The 16,761-nt window shown below is 35.7% G+C and overlaps 1 protein-coding gene across 1 annotated transcript; it reads right to left on the reverse strand.

Moving 5' to 3' along the window:
* Positions 1–5,494: 5,494 nt before the first annotated feature.
* On the reverse strand, positions 5,495–14,415 carry LOC104210259 (protein NAR1). The gene is made up of 11 exons (XM_009759120.2): positions 14,112–14,415; positions 13,669–13,757; positions 10,823–10,976; positions 10,395–10,581; positions 10,180–10,306; positions 9,623–9,779; positions 9,388–9,437; positions 9,135–9,306; positions 6,733–6,859; positions 6,540–6,631; positions 5,495–6,046 (listed from the first exon to the last, which is right to left on the reverse strand). The coding sequence occupies exons 1-11, from the start codon at positions 14,223–14,225 to the stop codon at positions 5,894–5,896; spliced, it is 1,422 nt and encodes a 473-aa protein (XP_009757422.1). The 5' UTR covers positions 14,226–14,415; the 3' UTR covers positions 5,495–5,893.
* Positions 14,416–16,761: the final 2,346 nt, after the last annotated feature.

The following is a 16,761-nucleotide window of genomic DNA, read 5'->3' on the forward strand; positions in this document are numbered from 1 at the left end:
GCTTTGGTTGTTATAGATTAAAGTTATCCAAAAAGTCATATTTCAATTTGTTTTTATGATATAAAAATTTAACTTTAAACCTCAAAGATATTCATATTTCATCTGTGAAATGTAACTTTGAAGTCAAAAAACTTTACACTTGATCTTTTAATTGGTTCCGTTCATCTTCTAATTTCTCCTGTTCAAAATTCACAAGAGTGATCACCCTCAAGCATTCGTGTAGCGTTACAAACTTCAGACAAAATGATGTCTGATCCTCCTCTTCTTGCTAGCCGTCCCACAATTGTTGCTGCAAAGCTCATGGTGTTATAGTTATCCAGTCTTTTTTTACTATTTATAGCTCTTTCTGGTGTACAATGAGAATGATTGCTATGTTTGGACTTCTTTCGAACGGTAGACTCGATACTCTCAAGCATGTTCAAGTATCAGAAGTGGATAGGGCATCCAAGTGTCGCGCCCCCTTTTTTCCCTCCGCATGTCCGGGTTTCGACATTACATGGGGTGATAACTCATTTCCTTTTGGGAATTGGGTATTTGAAGAGTCGCCATCTAACGAATTATGGTACGTTAGGGCACCCAGAGCGGTTAACTCTTGGATTGGTTTGCATTACCAGAGATTTAGGGTAAGAGCTCGAAATAATCTTGAGGGGAAGGTGTTAGGCACCCTTCTCGGTCCACAACGGTGGGTCCCGGCCGAACTCATATTTATGAATTAGTCCTTTAACAAATAAGTAGTTGAAACAAATAATTGCAAATAAAGCATGTTGGACATTGTATGACTCAGATAATAAGACAAGGGATTTGAACAAGTTGTATACATAAAAAGAAAGTTTTAAGCAAAAGGAGTTTGGGAAAGGAGGGGTCCTAGGTTGATTAGCCTACAGGATCACTCCACTCAATGCCCGGTAAATACTCCTTAATGAGGGGCTACACGTGACGTTAGCGCGTAGTCATCATATCCCTTTCTACCCAAGTTCCCCCTGGTCATAGCCTAAAGCGTTCTAGTAACCTTGACAATGTCCTATGCGTGCACTACCTGTCCCTTCCCTGTGGCCCTGGAGGTATTTTAGGACCTCTAAATCTGGGCAGTTCTAGACGATCCCTAAAGTGTTTAAAAGGAGAAAATTCTAGGCAACAAGCAAGAACACATAGGACTTAACAGATAAATGTAGAAAGAAGCACTTAAGAGGCTCAGGTTTACCTCCACAAGTAATGCACATAAGCAGCACGTCTCAAACACGAACAAGATCAGTTTTATTAGAGAAAACACTTAAACAGGATATCTAAGTGGATGTCGATGCACAGAAATATGCAACTTTATTTTTTATAAACTTGACAGTAAGGTCCTAATCAGTTTGCCTACTGATTTTAAACATGTTAAATCTAAACAGCTTTAAGTAGCAAAAAAATACACTTTCAGAGTTGTAGAATTTAAATCGTCCTATAGGCTTGCCTAAACGCAGAACAGTGATGTCCTAAAAACATCATAACTACGTTGATATAGTAAAACAGTGAGCAATTTTCAAAACAGACTCCTGAGGTCCTATAGGCATGCTTTCTAGCAGTAGTGAATGAAGGCAATGTTTAAAAGATCGATTAAAGAAGCGGACAATTGATTAAGCTAATTTCAAATGAAATAACACGAATTAGACTGACTTGTGTAACTAAATTGATTTTAATTCTATAGGTAGAATTCCTGATTTTATTCCCTATAAGCATGATATCTAGTTGTTAAGAGCTGATGTTAGAAACTTATAGGCATGATTTCTAGTGGAAACAAATGTAAATACACGTTGTAACAGAAACTGAACCTGATCACATTCTAAGGCATGATATCTAATTATAAAGCCATTTAGATCCTATAGGCATGATTTCTATTATTGGAACCATTTAAACCCTATAGACATGGTCACTAGTATTGTAAAACAAACATAGCAAGTATATTAACAAAATCCTATAGACATGATTTCTAGTATGGTAAAGCAGATATAGCAAGTATATTAACAAAATTCTATAGGCATGGTTTCTACCCATACTACCCCATAGATGTATAACCACACATCCCTTTTCACTAATCACCCCAATATTCGTTTACAAATAGTTATTACAGACCAGCTGGATAAATTACATAAATGGAAAAAAAATAAAAGAAGATGTTACACTATAGGGAGCCTGAAGCAGGCCCAAATGATTTTCCCAAGCCTCCAATAGCCTCAAATGCCAAATTTCATAGACAATATCATTATCTAGGTGCGTCAGAGTTCCCTAAGGATCTCAAGGATCCGGGGCAGTGCTCACACCTAGACTTTATAACTAGAACTGAGTAAGTGCAGTGTGGAAGAGCCAACTCCAATGCATCAGAGTTCAGAGGGATCTCATAGGGATCCCAAGGCAGTCACACACTGGAGGGGCAGAACTTAAGGACCTAAGAGTGGAGTGAGAGTGTTTGACATGGTTTTGAAAAGGTTTTAATAGGAAAGCAGTATTTGAAAAGACTCATTAGTTTTATAAATAGGGGAGTTCTTCAGTAAAACAGTTTTAACAAGAGTTGTGTAATCAAATAAACAACATATCAAACATATAGTCAAGACAGATTCAGCAACACTCAAACAACAGTCCTTCACACAAAGGTGATGGGAATTGGGGACACATAGAGCACATAGTATACATGAGCATAGCAGTTCTTGCGGGGGTTTATAGGATTAGGGGATAGCTAGTGGTACCAACACAATATGAATTTCAGAACCAATTATAGAATCAGACATTTAAAGTGACAGATCAGTTTGCATATCAAAACTAGATAACAAGTAGACAAGCATTCAAAACAGGGTTGAGACAGACTACCAGGGGAGTAGAACATGTTCTGAAATTCCCTAAGAGGGTTAGACTAGCATGCTATGAAGCAGTAATGTAAACATGTCAATTACATGTTGAACAACAGAACCATAGATAGAAACAAATTAGAAACATGATAAACTGAAGCAGTAGAAGAAACATATTGGTTTTGGGACTTGAATTGAAATCAGAACATACCAGTGAAGAGATAGTAAACACAAAGTGAAGAACAGGAGAGCACAATAATTAGCCTTGGCTTGCAGCCGGCTAACTCAGAATAATAGCAAGCAACCAAAGAGAGAGAGCAGAAAAGTTTAGAGTGTGAGAGAGTTTGAATTAATATGTTCGTGTGTGTTGACTGTTAATGAGAGACCATATATATAATAGTTCGAAACTAGGTAAAATAAGGTAAGAATCACAATTGTATAGTAATTATGGAACTCAGAACCAATTAGAGCAAAATCAGTACAAGTACTTCCTTAATTAAGGGAATCAGTTCAACGGTAAGAACAGGTGGCAAATAAGGAAAGAAATCAATGTGTAACTGGAGCATAACAGACAAGGAAATAATTCAAACATAGTAGGCACAGAGTAAACAATTAGGGCTAGGTTCAGAAAATTCTAATTAAGGAGATAATCAGTAAGAATCAAGTAACAATGCAGACAAGGTAAAGGAAAGTTAATTTAGGCAAGCAAATCAATCATATTGAGTAGGAAGGTAAGAATCGAAGGTTTAAAGGAAAGTTTTCAAATCAAACCAAGAAACAGGGAATTCAGAATCAATCAAAGAGAAAGTCATGAAAAGAGTTAGCGTTTAGCATATAAATAAAGTAAGACATGGATAGTCAAGAGTCGACATACAACTCTAGCAAACATGAAAGTTAAACAATACTTATTCAATGAGAAAGAGGCGAGTCTTGAACAGTCAAGATGAACACAAGCACATAGGATCAGTGTAAGTTTAGGCTAAGAAACTCAGTAGAAACATATCAAGGTAAGATAATCACGAGAAATCACAGAATCTCAAAACGAGAACCGGTCAGTCGTGCTAATACACAGAACCAAACGAAGAACCCTAAAAAATTAGGGCTTTCAGCATAGACGAGTTAAGATGTAGCAAACTCATAGAATCAGTCAAAATATGTAAGAAATAGAAGTTTAAACACAGAGAATCAGTTAGACAAGGTTTTAAAAAGAAGTTCCGAAAATCCTGGTTTTAGAAGAAGACGAAAAACACTTGAAATCACATGATTCTTGTAAAGAACCTCAAGGATGGTTTAAAACATTCAAGAAACAACTCAAATCGTCCTAGATCGTGTAGAAAAAAAATTAGGGTTTCGAAAGAAACCCATATAGAGATGAAGAAACATGTCTGGAAACCCAAGGATCGTAGCAAATAAAGAATGATTTCGCTTGGAATCACACTGGAATAGCTAGGAACAGGCAGGATATGAACCCTAGATGCAAGTCGGCATGGCCCTGGGCCCTTGAGGACCTTAGAGAAGGCAAGAATGGCATGAGAGAAGCAATGGGAGGCTTAAGAAACGATGAGAGGTCACTAGAGATGACCGGAGATGGGAGGTCGGCGTTTGAAGACTAGGGTTAGGTTGAGAGTGTTTTGAGAGTAGAGAGGATTTTAGGGCGGCGAATGCATAGAAATGATTAGGGTTGGGGGTCGTTTGGAATTAAAAAAGGTAAGTTTTAACGAGGGTCGTTGATTTTAGATCAACGACCATGATCTAATGGGGTCTTGGGTCGGATACGTGTATTTAGGGCCTGGGTTGGGTAATTTGATCAGAAATTGGGCTGGGGTATTGGGTTGAATTGAGGCTGAAATTGAAATACAATTTGGCTAAGTTTTAAATAGTCAATTCAACCTTATATAATTTATAATAAATAATAAATAATTTCTAAAAAAATAATTTCGTGTACTAAAATGATTTAAAAATAATTTTTTAATATTTTAAAAATATAAAAGACCCTTTTATGCATTAATAACGTAATTGTACATTAATAGGGCTAATATTGCAATTATATGCAAATTGGCTTTTAAAAATGTAAATACAATTATAAAAATGTACTAAAAATATTTAAACAATATTTTGGCACAAATATAGAATTTAGATGGCTAAATCACTACAAAAATAATTTGAAGGATAATTATTAGAGATTTTATGAGTAAAAAGGGAGGAAATAAATCAATTTGAAGCCTTTAAAATTATAGAAAAATTATAAAAATGATTATGCATGCTTATATATGCATATATGCTATTTTGAAAGTATATTTATGCAGTAAAATATATAGAAAAAAATTGGGTATCAACACCAAGAACTGTACAAAATTGTGGGTAAACAAAATTCCTGCCGACTGCAGTATATTACTATTACAGCACACAAAGAAGTTGCTAGCGATAAATGAAAATCTTGCCGAAGAGGACGAATTTCAAGATGAGTGCCACTTTGCCTTTAAAAAGAAACATCTGAGTTTGCATCATGATTTCACTTGTGAAATATGCTTAATGAAAAGGGGGAAACCTCAAAATGAAATGGTCATATTGTCTAGCTTAAAATTAACCAAGAGTAGGTGCCCCAAAAAGACATTAACATGTATTTGCTTGTTTGCGCGATGATGGAAAGCAGACCAAAGAAAGGCAGCCTATGAATACAAATAGGACTACACTTATACTGGTGATATTATTTACCATTGGCATCAAAAAGTTGCCGCTCTCCTAACGGATACAAATGAAGTGTGTCAACTTAATAAGCTTGATAGCTTATGGGATAAGACACGTACAGTACAACTTCCAATCTAGATGGGGCATATATGTTAGCATTGCAACCTAAACTACTGTGTAATTCACAAGTACAAACACAACATATTTACAGTATGGGGTGAACACGTTCAGGACAAAAATTGTTGTGCATGCCCTCTGAACATAGATTGCGAGCACTTTGAATCAATGCAGTGTAATATCAAAACCCTCTCCGGATGCTCTTGCAGAAAAACAACAGAAGGGAACACTCCGTCAACCGGTTAAAAGCTGATATTTTGCATTTCTTACCAGTTCTGCAACTGTGAAATGATACTTTTCACTACAGGATGATATTCAGTATGCAAGTACTTCTTTGCTTTCTCTGAACCAGGCTGTTCAAGCCACTCATTGTATAGGCCTTTTATGATGGGATTGTTGAAAGGATCAGCAACGACAACCTGAACATTAACAAAGACCATTCAGTTTCAAAAGATCAGAAAGTTTAAGTGCAAAGAAAACAAAGAGTTCTCATGTCAATCATGGCTTTGCAACTTCTAAAGAGTAGACCTTTCTTTCATTAGAATCTACTTAGGTGAACATTCTCATAAACTTCCTCATCTCGTAACACCGGGGAAAATATAAAAGCCAAAACAAGCAGCAGCTCTTTATAACAGAAAAAAGCCACAGATGGGGAGACACAGACTTCCATTTCAGCATCTCAAACATGAATGTTTTCATATTTGGTTACTAGAGAGTAGTCAGAGATGAATCTCCCAAGCTCTGTAATTCAAGTTACACACTGTATAGTTCCTTGACTTGGCACAAATTATACGCAAAGACTTCAAGCTGGAGTGGAAATTTCTAGAGTCCAAGATGGTGTAGTATGACAAACTCTGCCAATCATAATTGGCTATACAAACAAAAATAATCCAATTGCACCATGTCACTTACATCTTCTACATAAGCTGTCTCCAACAGCCGAATCAACTCTTTACCTGACTGCCCAGGCTGTGGCTTTATTTGTCCACCACCATTTAAGCATCCTATAATCAAGAGGGAGGCAATTAAAGACAACTAACTGTTAACATTGATGCAAGGAGGTTCAGAGTCGTTATTTACAAAATAGAAAGATCTAGAATCTGACCTGAAGGGCATGCCATGATCTCCAAGAAATGGTAGTCACACTTTCCCATTTTCACTTTTCTAACAACATTCTGCAGGTTTCGGAAACCATAACATAATGCAAATTTCAGGACCGATTTATCATTCACCTGTGTTATAGATATCTCGTCAGTTGTTTGTCAATGGCCAACTACTCTTTTGTGTCAATTGCTACGAACTTATTATAAGTATACATTTAAAAAAAAACTTTCAACTACATATATATGGTTCAACTTGAAGACATTGGATATGCGGGGTGGTGCGGAAGCTCTACATCCGCAGATAAGTTGGGATTTTACGAACTTTTCACTAGCTTTTATTTAAAGTTTTGCATCTTTTGATAGCATGCCCCTCCCCTTTTTCCATCCTGGGCCGAGGGTCTACCTGAAAGGGGTAAGGTCTGCGTACACTCTACCCTCCCCAGACCCCACTTGTGGGACTATATTGGGTTTATTGTTGTTGTAATCTTTTGATAGCATACAATAGTATAATCTCACCCGATTTTCGTTGGTTGCAGAGTTAAAAGATTTTGGAAATCTTTGAATAGGAAGAAAAGATAGCAAAAGGATTCAAAAAGAGTTCAAATGCAAGCTAATCTGAAGAGCCGCTGTCAGCTTTTTGATTCCGCTGGCAGCAGAATTGTGACAGTTTGATAGGATTCTGAAGTTTCTGCAGCAGGAAAATTCCATTGCAGCAGATGGAAGCCGCAGGCGGTGGAATTGGGTTCAATCTGGAAATTCTTCGAAGTTTCAGCAGCAACGGCAAAGCGCTGCAGCGAATATATTTTGTTGGCAGCAAAACTGGAGGCTCCTGAAGTTCAAATCTGGGATTCAAAAGCGCTGTCAGCGCTTTTATTTCGTTCGTAGCAGAATAGCAGTATTATTAGGGCTATTGTAGGAATGATTTGTAAATTAATTAGACTAGTATAAATAGTACATAACGAGTTTTTTTAATCAGTTTAGTAGATAGAAAGAATATCTAGGAACTTTTGCTGCTGGAAAGCATTCAATAAGATCTTTCTTCTATTCTTAGCAAGGATTCAAGCAACTTTTGGAAATTCATCAGGAGTTTGAGTCATTCAACTTAATTTTCATTATTATTATAAATTCTTATCTTTTAATTGCTTTTACTTTCATTTCTAGCATGAGTAGCTAATTCTCTGCTTGGGTTGTAGACTTAAGTTTGCAAGTTAATGGGTTATTAATTGCTTGTCACTAATTGCTTGGGTTATGATTATTTAGCTGATTCCATGCTTTATTTGTCAATTTAATGGTGGTCAGCACTAGATTAAGCCCTAATTTTCTTAGTTCTTATTTGGGAAGATGGAACCAAGACTAGGTAAGAATTAATTATCAAGGAATTGAGTTTTTTTTTTGTTTTTGTGTTTTTTTTGTTTTTGTTTTGTTTTTTTTTTTTTTTGGGGGGGGGGGGGGGGGATGGTGTTGAAGGTAACATATTAGTATATCTATTAAACAGGGATTACACAAAGTAGTGTAGTCCTATATAATTGCAAGGAGAATTGAAGCCTGAGTTCCTAGCCCTTAAACTATCATAAGAAATCTAGAATCTCATAAATAGATTCAGCTTCTTGTAAGTAATCCTGTTTACACCAAAAATAAAAGAGAACTAGACAGTTCATCTTCAGCTTCTGAATGGGACTTCCGTTATCTTCAAAACATCTCTGATTTCTCTCTTTCCAAATTGTCCACCAGATGCAAGTTGGGACGATCAAGGAATTGAGTTTTATAAAGGATTATATATAACTCAATTTATAGAATCAACCTAGGAATAGCTAGATTCTTACTTGGGTGTTCATCAATTTGATTTTAAAGCATTCCATTATGTTAGGGAGAACTTAATTGGGGTAGGCCAGTTATTATTGGAAGATCTTAATAAATAAATTACAATTGAACCAAAATCAAGAAGATATTGCATTGCCAGCCTACAGGCACTTATAGCCTGTTTGGCCAAGCTTCTTTTGAGGAGCACTTTTTTTTGGGTCAAAAGTGCTTTTTTTTCTAAAATTAAGGTGTGTGGCCAAGCTTTTGAAAGGAAAAAAAAAAGTGCTTTTGAGGAGAAGCAGACTCCAAAAGCACTTTCTTGAAAAACACTTTTGAGAAAAATTACACTTAGAAGCAGTTTTTTAAAGCTTGGCCAAACACTAATTGCTGCACAGAAGTGCTTTTCAAATTAATTAGCCAAACACAAACTGCTTCTCACCAAAAGTACTTTTGAGAAAAGCACTTTTGAAAAAAAGCACTTCTCAAATTAAGCTGATTTTTGCAACTTTGCCAAATGGGCTATTAGTTTAATAGAACACTATATGGGCGTCTTCACAACATTCTATAAAATCATGCTCCTAGGGGAAAACTGAAGCAAACTTACTTCTAGGCTCACTTCTTGGAAATCAGAGTTCCTTAAAGTCTTGAATGCTATAGGGCCTTTAATTTCCTGATTTAAAAGAACTTTAGCGGCATGACGATAAATGGTATCTGCATATCCTCCAGAGCTTCCGTGAACCCCATAAAGATGGCCCTCCTCATCGATATTGGCAAACCTTTAGAGAGCATATAAGCACTCAATTGTAAGGATTTGCATTAACAAATGAAATAAATGGAAGGTGTATAAAAGTGCTTACAACTTATCTAGGGGTGACTCTTCCAAGGATTGAAAATTAACTGCTTTTAACTACATCAAAGAGAAAGAGTTTGACTATGAGTAAACAACATAGTGCCCTTTTTAAAGAACAAAACCTGAAAAGAGTGAAACAAAAGATAGAAAGGAAAATAACTGCAAGTACTCTATAAAAGCAAGCTCTCTCACATTTTTGCTCCGAGGGAAAGTAATACTGAGAAGCGGAAAACTTTCTTTACCTGTATCAAATCCAAAACCTCTCCTGTTGTCAGAACTGAATCAACCCCCGTAATTTTTTCACTATCTGTATCCACTTGAAACACAAAGTCCTCACGAGCAGCCTCAAGCTTCTTGTCATAACATGGCATTACCGTCACATGATATATATCCTCTGGTCTGTACAAAAAGCAAATCTATCAAGCACCAATTGACTGCGATCAAGTCCAACAGCTAACAGCTCGATTTAAGGAACATAATAAAAACTTCAACTTTTCACCAACTAACATGCCATATCATATATCCTGAAATATCAATCTGTCAGCTGATTTTCACTGTAAATGAAAAAGAAATGATTTCTCTGAAAACTTTCTGTAGGATGCATAAAATGGATGGGAAGCACAACAGGCAGCAAAAGTTGATTGCTTAGTGCATAATTGCAATACAGCAACTTATGACTGATTCTTCTTTTTGAGGTAGACAAGTAGAGTCCAAGCATTACAGTTCAAGAACACAAAAATGAAAATTACAGTTTACATATGATGCACAATGCTTAAAAGACGAGATGACAACAAGCTACCTTACACTTAGCTTTTGACATAAATAATTCTTAACGACTGCTCCAATAGTTTGTTGGGGGCTCTTGACTGAAGATATGTATGGAAGAATGTAAGAACCAAGGGTCTTCTCAGCATAGCATATCCAACCTGCGATTCAACACCAGTAGAATTAGAACATATCGTAGAATCTCAAGCAAGAAATTAAGACAAACACCAAAGTAAATGAAGCCATTACCTGGACATGCGGAAGATATCATAGGCAAAGGTGGCTTTGACTCCCCATTACCTGTACTTTGGGATTGTTTGTATCGCACCATGAACTCGTTACAAGATTCTATTAGGGTCAAGTCTCTACTGCAGCTGGTATCAAATATAGCTTTCACACCCAGAGACTTAAATAAAGTTGTGAGCTTCCTGAAGACCTGACATAAGAAGTGCAAGCTCGTATTTATTTCAAACAAAAGCAAATGCTTTGTAATACTTGTTTGTTTGTTTTTTTTACTTTGCTGAAAAGTAGGAAAACAAACACCACGGACCCGCACCCCTCGCAAAAGGCATTTTACCAAGAAAAAAAAGATGGAAGTAAGAATTACAGCGGTCATATCAGGTGAGAAGATATACTGCAAAAAGTGAAATTACAAATATGAAAATATCAAAACCTACCTGAAGTGAAGAAAGTCCATATTGAACAGCGAGAGAGGCTCTAGACTGGGGAGATACAGAGACAATAACCGTTCTTCCCTTTTCCAAATTGGAAAGGAACTCATCTAAGCTCTGCTTCTCAAGCATGACTGTTTCCGCTGATGTAATGCACCCGCTGCAATCAGGGATCAAGCTTAGTTGCTCACCGTTGTTAAATCTTTTATAGAGAGATTGACATTTGCTTTTAATAGCTCAAGCAACAAATTCAAACACAAAGTACAACAAATAAAATTAATATCTATCAAGTAACAGTTTTCTGAGTAACTTCTCTTCTTTTTTTATAATGAAGCATTTTTCTGGGTAACTTATAGACTGGAGTGACTGCAACAAGACCAGCACCGTATAACTGGGCTGGTCATAGACCTTTGAGGGACCTTTTACCTGATATGTTTATTCTGGCAGCAAACAATACTTCGTCTTTAGCAGAAAACAGAATTGACAAAGTTTGGAACATCATTTAGAAGAAATTTCAATGATTGGGAAGTACAAAGGTTTGCTGAATTTTTCAACCTTCTGAATACAAATCAGCAGCCATCCAACACTGATCATAGCCTTATATGGAAGCCAAGAAGAAGGGTTATCAAAGGCGAAAAACACAAAAAGCTCTAAGGTCCTTTGGGGCTTTAAGCGCAAAGCGTAATTAAAACGTGGGCTTTAATGAAAAAAAGCGCAACCGAGAAAAAGTAAAAATATGTATATGTGATCCAAGACCAATAATTATAAGCATCAATAACAAATATATGGACAAAGAAATTGGAAAAAATTACGATAAAAAGTGAAATATCAATTGTTTAGTGTCGCCTTTTCAGGATTGCACTCATTGGCAAAGAAAAATATGCCTTAGAGCCTTGATGCGACACTGAAGCGCCCACAAAGCGAGGCGAAGCGCTCAACGTGTTTTGAGCCTCGCTTTAGGGCTTACGCGCGCCTTTGACATCACTGCCAAGAAGCAATGGAGTTTCAGTAAATTGTTGCTATAAAGATCTAACAAAAGGTGGATAATCCTGAAAAGCCTTCCCCATGGAAACAAATTTGGAGGTCCAGAGCTCCAACTAAGGTTGCTTGTTTCACATGGATGGTATTTACTGAAGCTTGTCTCACACATGAGAATCTACAAAAGAGAGGTATTGTTTTGACAAGCAAATGTTTTCGCACTGCCAAGTTACCACCCAACTTGGCAGCTCTTCATGGATATGATTGGTTTGGAGTAGGTCATGTCAAGGACAACAGAGGACTTGTTGAAGTGCTGATTCAGAAAGGGAGTCAGGAAGAGAAAGCTACTATGGTGGAATATTATGCCAGCGTGCATATGGTGGAGTATTTGGAGTGAAAGAAAATGTTTTGAAGACAACGCTAGCTCCATTCAAAAGATAAAGGCCAATACATTTTTGTTTTGCTTTTGGTTAGAATGGAACATGTAAATGAGGCTGAAATAGGTTTACAGGTTCTAGAGTCTTTACAGGTTTAGCAAGGTGCTTTTGTTTTTTGCTCCTCTACTGATATTGTAGAGTGGCTACAGCACGATCTTTGTGCTGGTTTATTTACAAAATTATCTTACCTTTTGAGGGAAAAGAACAAGACCGGCACCTGAGCCTTAGCATACAAATGTAGCCCAAAATTCCTTATTGCCAAAACAATGGAAAAATTCAAGCTATTTGAATCGTCATAGTTGATTTACAGTTAGAGCCAGTTTTGTTAAAGGATAGCTTAAAGCGCGCTTAAGTCGTGAAGCTTGGTGAAGCTCAAGTTGTGCACTTCCCTTTCACTTAACTGGTTCTTTACGGTAGGCGTCAAGGTGCTAAGGCATGGTCATTTTCACTATGGGACTAGACAATAAATATAGCTGACAAAATGATACACTTTAGTTGTTAAGAAAACGCTGTGGTTGAACTTTAATGATTAAGAATAAGAAATTAGAAATTTAGTATAAGAAATCTGGCTACTGAAAACCTACGACTACATCTTCTATTTTTGATAAGGAAAGAAGGTACTAAGTGGGACTCGATCCCTTAACCTCCAAGTAAATAACCTAGCATCCAACCAAGTACACCATTCAGCCTTCTGTACGTCTTCTATTCTAAATCAGAAATTTAAAATACTTTGAAGTTTGAACTAGATTGACATGATATTAACTGCATATATACAGCTTAATTATTGATTTTTCTTCCTTTGTCCAAATAATTATTGTCTGTGTTTATAGTTACATTTTCTTGCATTCCATTTCCATTTTTATATATTCTTCCCTAGAAACAACTTTAGTTGTGTTTTGTGCTTAAAGCTCCAATAGACTTTGGCGCTCTTTTTGCGCTTTCGCTTTTGAACTTTGGCTACGGCTCATTTGCTTGAATGTGTAATTGGAAATTATTCTTGTTTGTTTGCTACTTCTAAACCTTGAATAATCTATGTATTGGATATCTGCAATTGACGTATTATTTTAATAAAACTCGACATGATAGACGTATTAGAAATACATTGTATTAGAGATTACAAGAATGACAAAAATGACCTTTTACCAATTACATTATTTTGTTAATCATCTCCAACTCTTTTTTTGATGAAGTAAGTTGATACATTAAAAGGCATCAAGCAGAAGCTAAGATTACAAAAGAGAAATTAAGTCAGCCCATATTATAATATGACGTAGCTAATATGGCATAGCTTCTTTTTCTTTGCTGACCCTGTGATGATCTTTTTTTTTTTAAATAAACAAAGTCATGTTAAGGTTATCCCCATATTACTGAGCCTAACTTTTCAATTCAGGGCATGGTTGCCTAGAACAGTATATCCAAAAAGAGATAAGGTAATACCTGCAAGCTAAGCAATCTTTGAGAGAAATTTTGACTGGTTCATTTTGTACTACTGGTTTGCTCAGAGCTCCAGCTGATTTTCCCACATTCTGTTCAAGAAAAGCAGGATTAACTCAACATTAGTTATAGCAGCAATAGTCTAATAATATTAAGTATGGGCAGCTAGCTGTTCTTCAAACCAATTGCGGCCCTAAGAAATAATCCTATATAAGTCAATTTTCACTTCCACCATTGCGCAAAATACTTTCTTTGAAGTACCATAAAAGTGTTCTCTTTACACCAAATCCCTACAAGACTAGATTCAAAACAGCATGAACACAAAATCCATGCCTAAGGGAAAGCTGGTCTATTTCGCCCACACTGAAAACAAAAATTACATAGACAAGGGTACTTCAAATAAAACCCTAACCTTAAAAAATGGTACTGTAGTAAAAAAGATATACCTGAGGGATCCTAGGAGTAGAATTAGCATTGAGGGAAACGACGCAGCCCTGGGAAGGAGCTATGTAATCATTCAAATCCCCTATCCTTAGTGTCGCTGAGAATTTCTCCGACATCACCAAAACTCTTATTGCAAATGGGAAATTGGAGGCGGTGGAGAGAGAAGCAAACGCTGCTATCAATTTGGAAGAGTAATAGTTCTCAAGCTATGGCCTAAACGGGAGATCCTTCTTCTTATAATGATGGCGGCCTGTTCCTTTCTGCCTTTTCCAAATGGCGGCCTACTGTTTTTTTCTTTTTCTTTCCAATCACATTCAGTCTCTCTAACATTATATTCACTATAATCTTTATTGCTGATATTAATTTACGAGGCAAAAGCATAAAAATAGCACGGTCTAGCCAGTTTTTGGACTGATTATTCAAAAATAGCCAGTGTTTATAAAATTATTGAAAAATAGTCACTACTTTGCTGCAACACGGAAAGTTGAGATCGGTCCACCTGTGTATGAACTTCCAACATATTATGCTGGAACTCCAACACGCAAAAAGTTTCAGTATAATATACTGGAGATTGGATGTTGGACCGGTATATTATACTGGAACTTCAGTATATTATACTGGAGTTTTTTTTTTCGGATTTTAAACAGTATTTTCATTCAAATTTATTTTTACATGAAAAATGGTTAAATTACGATTAGTTTTGAACTTGTGGCTATTTTTGAATGACCACTTGTAAATCTGACTATTTTTTAATTTCTGTCAAGCGTAAAAATGAAATGAGCCAAAAAAAAAAATGATTATTATGACATGAAATATGCAACTATAAGAAATAAACCATAGGGAAGAAACAACGAGATAGCTCCCATACAAGCAAGCCGTATTATCAAATGCATACATTTCTTTTTTTGTTCTAACCAATTAACCCCTACAATTGTTTGTGCTTTTCGCAATGTCGAATTATTTTTCGAACAATAATCACCTTGTACAACCAATTTATAATCTTCTCTAGTTGGATTGTTAATCTTCATTTGCAGAGTTCTTTTCATCTTGTTCCATTAATATATGTCCTCTTGTGTGATTTATACCTTAATTCAACTTTCTTTTCTTTAATGATATGAATCATAATCTCCTAATTTCCATGCAAAATAATAAATTACTTATTTTAAATTTACATGCGGATAAACTAATCAAATATAATTAATATATTTCTAAATTTATTTTAGCGTTTAAATATTCAGAAGATCCAGATAATATTGAATCAACTTTGAAAATTTAATTTTCTTTAAAAATTTTGTACTAATTTAACAAATTTTTCTTTACTGAATAGTCTTGGAACTTTTTTAATTTAGCCCTTTTTCCAATTAAGTAAGCTAAAGCTTTTTTTTTTTTTAAACTAAATTTGATGTCAGGTAACAATTAAGTAGCAAACATCATGGTACAACTTAAAATCATAGCTACGACTGTTGGGTTTTTATCTAACTAGATAGGATATGTGAATGGCAAATAGAGGGAAAAATTTGGAGGGTTACTAAAAGTTTGAAATTGTTTCCTTTACTAATGCACTTTGTTCCTCATCGGAAAATGGAAAAAAAAATCTCCGTGCTTATATAGAGAAGCATATCTTGTAGCTCTTAAAGAGTTAAAACAAGTGGTGCCTTGCGCCATCGCCGTCGTCACTCGCTCGGCTTCGGCTTCGCTATAAATTCAGAGGTTTTGCCTCATTTTTCAGCACCGAAAATCTGCACACTCTCCCCTTTTTCGTCTGCATTTCTGCACTGTTTTTCAAAGCAAAATGTAAGCATAAGTGTGGTTTAATGCCTTTTGTTGAGTTCGACCACGTTCTGTAATTTTCATTGCCGGAATTACAAAATAGTTGTTCCATTCTATCATGAGAGGTATTAATCCAAAAACATTGGGCAACGGTGAGGGAATTAAATTCCTTAAGGAAACACAATTTACTGTTGGGTTCAGAACTTTTATTTATTATGTTTCTTATTCTATTTGTTTTATTTTTGCAGAAATTATTTTCGAACACAGGTTTATAACAATGACAACTTCAAATTAGGAAACCTAATTCTGATAATTAAAATTACAGAATAAACTCTAGCAGAACACCGCACGCACCCTTAAAACACCATATGCGGGTCTAGTAAGGGAATAGGCATGTTCTACCTCTATTTTTTTTATCAGTATCTTTATCATGAACGTCTTGTGCAAAATATATTTTTTATTCTGCTCAATGAACATGACTTACGAGACTATTTAAAATAAAATTTGAATTTAACAAAATAAATACAAGAGATAAATTAAAAAAGGAAAACATAATCAATGTATCATTTATAAAAACTTCCTTGTATTTGCGAAGATCTTGAGGACTTTATTCATTTTACACCAGAACATTTATTTTTTTTGGAGGAATTTAGTTAAGAAGGACTCCTACAAAATAAATACAAATCCAAGTCTACTCACCTTTAAACTTGAGCCCAGTACTTAAAGTCCACCACTATTTATGTACTTCACCCGATCCAGTCAAGTCAAAATAGCATGGGCTAGCCAGTTTCTTAAATTGCTAATTGAAAAAGAGCCAACATTTTGAAAAATGGCCACTATTTTATGGAGAGATAAAATCTGGACAAAAATACCCTAGCTGAA

This window comes from Nicotiana sylvestris, chromosome 8, assembly GCF_000393655.2.
Source record: "Nicotiana sylvestris chromosome 8, ASM39365v2, whole genome shotgun sequence".
Classification (NCBI taxonomy): domain Eukaryota; kingdom Viridiplantae; phylum Streptophyta; class Magnoliopsida; order Solanales; family Solanaceae; genus Nicotiana; species Nicotiana sylvestris.